This window comes from Nematolebias whitei, chromosome 1 (assembly GCF_014905685.2).
Source record: "Nematolebias whitei isolate Nwh7 chromosome 1, NemWhi1, whole genome shotgun sequence".
In the NCBI taxonomy this organism is placed as follows: domain Eukaryota; kingdom Metazoa; phylum Chordata; class Actinopteri; order Cyprinodontiformes; family Rivulidae; genus Nematolebias; species Nematolebias whitei.
The window spans coordinates 43,731,652-43,737,888 of NC_056498.1; the positions used below are offsets into that span (position 1 = coordinate 43,731,652).

Below are 6,237 nucleotides of genomic sequence, written 5' to 3' on the forward strand. Positions count from 1 at the left end.
TGGACTGAAGGTGGATTGTTGTGGACTGAAGGTGGATTGTTGTGGACCGATCTTGGATTGTTTTAGACTGAAGGTGGATTGTTTTGGACTGATGATGGATTGTTTTGGACTGATTTAGACTGATGATGGATTGTTTTGGACTGATGGTGCATTGTTTGGGACTGATAGTGGATTGTTTTGGCCTGATGGTGGATTGTTTTAGACTGAAGGTGGATTGTTTTGGACTGATGATGGATTGTTTTGGACTGATGGACTGTTTTGGACTGATGGTGGATTGTTTTGGACTGATGGTGGATTGTTTTGGACTGAAGGTCTCTTTTTGTAAAGACAATTTCTGGGAACTCCACAGCAGGCTGGTTTGAGACACATCAATAAGGTGCTATTTATAAGACGGATCCTGTTGGCAGACCTCAGACTGATGAAGTCTTTCAGATGAAAGAGGAAATGTTTCTCCCAATTTCTCCTGATTGAACTTTTTCTGTATTGATCTACCTGGATGATTGAGCTTAAATTTTTTTTTCGTTGGCTGTGTTTTACCAGCAGCCGATTTACCAGTACATAAAAAAATAATACATTTACTCTAAGTTTGTTACCGGTACGTGTTTCATTAAAAGTTTTAAAAAACTTTGTGTAAATATCTCATGCTACATCGTGCACACCTGAGACTTATAGACAAGCACGGCCTATATATGTACAAAATAGTTTGTATTTATTTTGCATTTAGTGGGCGTGGCTTATATTTGAGTGTGCTCCTTCGACACAATCTGTCATTCTATCCTCCTCAACAGACTAACCTCCATTGGCATCTCAGGTACTCCGTTAGACTGGTTCAAATCTTATCTCTCTGACCGCACTCAATTCATTCAGCTCAAATCCTTTCGTTCCCAGTCTTCCCCCGTCTCCACGGGTGTCCCCCAAGGCTCTGTCCTCAGACTCCTCCTCTTCATCATTTACCTCCTTCCTCTAGGTCACATCTTCCGTAAATTTGGTGTCCATTTTCACTGTTATGCTGATGACACACAGCTCTACCTATCAACAAAACCAAACTCCACCCACCCACCCTCCATCCTCACCGACTGTCTCAATGAGCTAAATCACTGGTTTTCTAACTTCCTACAACTAAACAGTAACAAAACAGAAATCATTCTTGTCGGTACCAAAAACTCTCTTTCAAAATCTGAAAATCTTCTCATCCCCCTTAACAACTCTCTGCTATCCCCCTCGCCTCAGGTCAAGAGTCTTGGTGTCATCCTCGACACCACTCTCTCCTTCACTTCACACATCAACAACGTCACTCGGTCGGCCTATTTCCATCTCAGAAATATTAACCGTCTCCGCCCTTCTCTCACACCCCGCTCCACAGCCATCCTTGTGCACAGTCTTGTGACTTCTCGGATTGACTACTGCAACTCCCTTCTTTATGGCCTCCCCAACAAATCTCTCCAGAAGCTGCAACTGGTCCAGAACTCAGCTGCCCTTGTCATCACTCAAACCTCCTCCTATAACCACATCACTCCAGTCCTGCAGCAGCTCCACTGGCTCCCGGTTAAATCACGCATAGTCTTCAAAATTCTTCTTCTCACTTTCAAAGCTATCCACAACCTTGCCCCTCCGTACCTATCTGACCTCCTACACATCTCCATCCCCTCTCGCTCTCTCAGATCCTCCTCTTCACTACACCTCCATGTACCCTCTGCCCGCCTCGCCACCATGGGGAGCAGGGCCTTCACCTGCTCTGCTCCTCATCCCTGGAACTCTCTACCCCCTGACTTAAGAAACACCACCTCTCTTTCTCTATTCAAGACTACTCTGAAAACACATCTCTTTAGACTCGCTTATCCTTAACTCTGCTCTATGTATTTTATATTCTGTATGTATTTTATATTCTTTATGAATTTTATTCCTGTTGATCTTTGTTCTTACTGTAAAGTGTCCTTGGGTGTCATGAAAGGCGCTTTTTAAATAAAATGATTAATATTATTATTATAGTCCAGAAATGACGATATTTCTGCACCATTTTGAACAGAAGTAGTCCGATCTCCTGCCATGAGTTCTTTGTCTTTAATTGTTGCTGGAACGGTTGTAAAGTTGTCGGTAAACAGCCTCGGCCAGCTGCTCCGTAGTGGAGTTCAGCTTCTTCTTTGCACAAACTCCTGACAGAACTTGGCTCGAACCCGTTCAGGATGAAAAAACACTGTTCTTGGAAGCAGAGCAACCAATAAGAAGTGCCAGTTCTGGTAAGTGAAACAACTTGGGGCCTTCTGATGGAGGACGTCTGGGCTGTGTCAGGACTTGCCTTAAGAAGACGTTGAAGCCGAACATGGTGAACATGATGGCCAGATAGCCCAGGACTCCCACGGCATAACTCAGCTTGTAGATCAGCAGGAACCACTTGTAGACCATCCTGAAGGCCAGAGGAACAGAAAGACACGGAACAAAACTTTCAGTTGGGTTGAATTAAAAACTCATGGGTGTAAACATCTGCTCACCGGCTTGTTCGATCAGAACCGCACATTTATCAGTTTCCCGTGATGATTTTAAAAAGGCCAAACGCCCCCGAGCCTCGAGCATGCTCACCTCGGTGTGCGGCAGGACAGCGGCTTGCGTGTGGCTATGAAGATCACGTAGCTGGTGACGACGGAGAACATCCCCCACATGGACAGGAACCTCCACCAGTACAGTCTGACGGTGAAGTACAGCGGAACCGCCCACATCTGGACCAGAGTGACGAGCTGGAGGAGGACAGATGTTTTAGGCGTGGACCCGGGGGTTCAAACCTTGGCGGTGGCATCACTCACGTTGTAGGAGCGGTGATGCCTCTGCTTCCACTGCACCAGAACTATCTGAGCCACCAGCAGCGTGGCCATGAGGATCAGAACCATCTCTGCGTGCATGGCCTCGTGCCCCCGGTGTTTCACGTGCACACGCTCATGCTGCATCCTGCAGGAGGTGAGCACACCTGGAGTTAAACACCACGCAGAGGTTTAAAGGAGAAACATGAAGAACTCACTTCCAGTTTTCTCTGTGCGTCATCTTCAGCAGCTCGTCCTGCAACGAGACAAACATCAGCTGATGGAGGTCCAGGGTCCCTCTGGACCCCTCATGTAGGTCAACACCTGAGCAGATGCCGGTCCACTTCATAAAGTCCAACCAAACCCGATCTGAACGTGTATTTATTAAAAAAGGCGCGTCACATGCCACGTCCCAACATCTGAAGCTAGCTCGTTAGCTTTAGCCTGGAGATGTTAGCATCACAAACGGCTGGTTTGGTTTGAACTCCAGATTATTTGTTGGTAATTAAAAGGTAAAATGAAGTACCCACCTGAGGATGTGCAGCTGCCATCGTGTTTCCTGCCCTCCCCTGGTCGTTAACCAGATGTTTGTCCGCTAACAGCTGCACGGCAGGAGTACGGGGAGCCGAGAGGGTCAAAATACCCCGCGCGAAAAAAAAAAAAAAAACTTATCCATTTTCTTTACCCGCTTCTTCCGTTTTAGGTCACGGGGGTCGCCGGTGCCCATGTCCAGCAATCACTGTGCGAGGGGCGGGGGACACAGCCTGGACAGGTCTCCAGTCCATCACAGGGACACAGAGACAAATGAGATAATAATCCAGGTAGAAAAATCTAAAAAAGTTAAGTCTGGTCCTCCAAAAAACTACAGCCACAGAATCAGCCATCCGCAACAACAAAATGTCAACTTTCTCATGATAATCTTTCTGGTTCAAAATCACTGTGCACCTTCCTTTGTCTGCTGGGAGAATGATGATGTTTTTGTCCTTGCTAAGAGTGGTGAGTGCATCCCTCTCCTCTCTACTGATGTTGGAAGGTGGTGGTTTGGCATTGCTGAGGCACTTGGATTCAGAGTTGTTCTGCTTCACTCCTTAGTGACTTAACCACTTATGAACCTCTGAAAAGATCCAGGAAGTGGTTACAAGAAGAAGTTAATAGATTGCCTGAAAATTTGGAGCAGGACAAGGCTATTGACCGTATTCTGTACCACAGACTGTACCCAGGGGAGGCCACACCTAGTCTGTATGGTTTACCTAAAATCCAGAAACAAGGTGTACCTTTAAGACCTATTGTTAGCATGATTAACTCTGTCACTTACAATGTTTCCAAATATCTGGCGTCTGTACTCATCCCTTTAGTTGGCAGCTCAGACACCACATACAGAACACCATGGACTTTGTGGACAAGGTGAGGGATGTCATCATGGAGACTGATGAAACAATGGTCTCTTTTGATGTCACATCACTCTTTACGTGCATTCCTGTTGATGATGCAGTAGAGGTGGTCAGTTTAAGATTAAAATCAGACACCACTCTGAGCAGCAGTACTTTCCACAGAACAACTGTGTCAACTCTTGAAACTGTGCCTGCAGTCAACCTACTTCACATATGGGGAGCAATATTATAGGCAGAAACATGGGTGTGCTATGGGGTCTCCAGTTTCTCCTATTGTTGCCAACCTGTACATGGAGGAGGTAGAAAAGAGAGCCTTGATGTCCTTTTCAGGGACACCACCAAGTCATTGGTTCAGGTATGTTGACGACACCTGGGTTAAAATTAAATCTCAGGAAGTCCAACATTTTACTGACCACATCAACTCTGTGGATAAATACATCAAGTTCACACGAGAAGATGTAAAAAATGGCAGGTTGGCTTTCTTGGACTGTGAGGTCTCAGTCTCTGATAGAGGACATTTGCAAACTGAGGTGTACCGCAAACCCACCCACACAGACCAGTATTTGCAGTTTTGACTCCCATCACCCTTTGGAGCACAAGTTAGGAGTCATCAGGACTCTGTACCACAGAGCAGACAGCGTCCCCACTAGCTCAGGAGCCAGGCAGAAGGAGAAATCCCACACAAGACAGGCTCTAGAGCCATGTGGATATCCTAACTGGGCCTTCCTGAAAGCAGAGAAGAAACCCAAACAGGACTCCAGTCAGCCAACAGGTGAAAAGGAGGAACCCAGACCCAGACCAGTGGTCATTCCGTATGTTGAGGGAGTATCAGAGAAACTGAGACGTTTATTTTCTAAACATAACGTCCCAGTGGCTTTTAAACCCCAAAATACATTAAAGACTGGTTCATCCCAAAGATCCAGTCCCCTGGCACAAACAGTAATATCGTGTATGCTGTTCAGTGTCAAGAGGATGATCAGGATTAACCTTGGGGAAACTTTACAGCCACTGGCCATAAGGATGGACCAGCACAGAAGATCATCAGGCCAGGACTCTGCGGTCTACACTCATTCCCAGGTCACTTTAAACAGGGGTGGAGCCTCCGGGTTCATCCGTCCCTTTTGCACTGCCATTATTGCTAGCATCACTCAACCCCCTGTGAATAAACAGCCATCAGGGTGCCAATGATCTATTGTTAGACTGATGGTTCTTATTTGTTAACGGCTAGTTCTGGATGCCAACAAACTGGTTGATCTATTACGAGGCACTTACCTCAGACTGAAGCCTTTCGGATGGACGAAACATTTCCATGCTTTTAATGTCCAGAGGACCATTTACCTTTCATAGATTTTTCTTCCTGGATTATTGAGAATTCATCAGGATATTTAATATTGAGAAACAGTGACTTTGGACACCCAACGATGGTCAACACTTTAAGTGAGGTCCACAGCATGTACCAAATGTAGCTCATTACCTGCTGTCTATTAATTAATGGGAAGAACCACAAGTATAATTTAAGTCGATGAAAGGCAACAAGCTGTTGTACAGCTGTCCCAAGACTCCTAGATGAACAGGTATTTCAGCTACACTAGAGCAAATATAACAGTTGTGTAATGAGAACATTACAACACGTGAGGGGTGAATCCCATCCAGCTAAAACCAGTCACTCCAACTTGGCACTATATAAATTAATTGAACTGATAAAGGGAAACACTTCTCCATGAAGACACATTTTTACCTTCTTAACACTCCAAGTGCTTCATTGTTTGTTTAAAAGAAAAAAAGTCAGTCGCATTTAGATGGGATGAGTTTTATTGGACTGACAATCAGAAACACGGAAGTCTTAAATGTCAGAGTTGAAGGGTGAGGTCAGCGCAGCTGCTACACAGTCCACCTGTGAAGAAAGAATGTTGAGTCACGAAATGCAGAAAAACAAACAGCTTAACAGCCAGTAGTGAAGTCGCTCAGACATCCAAGGAAGGAGTGGACCATCTTTGGTCTCAAAGACCTCTGGTGGAAACTACGAATGGCAGGAAAAAGCATCATCACAGCGA

The 6,237-nt window shown here is 45.5% G+C and overlaps 1 protein-coding gene and 1 non-coding gene across 2 annotated transcripts; both read right to left on the minus strand.

Annotated features, from left to right (window-relative positions):
- Positions 1 to 2,061: 2,061 nt before the first annotated feature.
- On the minus strand, positions 2,062 to 3,433 carry LOC119419822 (RING finger protein 175). The gene is made up of 6 exons (XM_037687224.1): positions 3,323 to 3,433; positions 3,011 to 3,048; positions 2,799 to 2,940; positions 2,578 to 2,732; positions 2,297 to 2,404; positions 2,062 to 2,167 (listed from the first exon to the last, which is right to left on the minus strand). Exons 1-6 carry the CDS (start codon positions 3,341 to 3,343, stop codon positions 2,062 to 2,064), a joined length of 570 nt encoding a protein of 189 aa, XP_037543152.1. The 5' UTR covers positions 3,344 to 3,433.
- A 2,710-nt stretch (positions 3,434 to 6,143) lies between these two features.
- On the minus strand, positions 6,144 to 6,237 carry LOC119421165. The gene has a single exon (XR_005187344.1). It is a non-coding gene; the product is annotated as a small nucleolar RNA SNORD14 (small nucleolar RNA).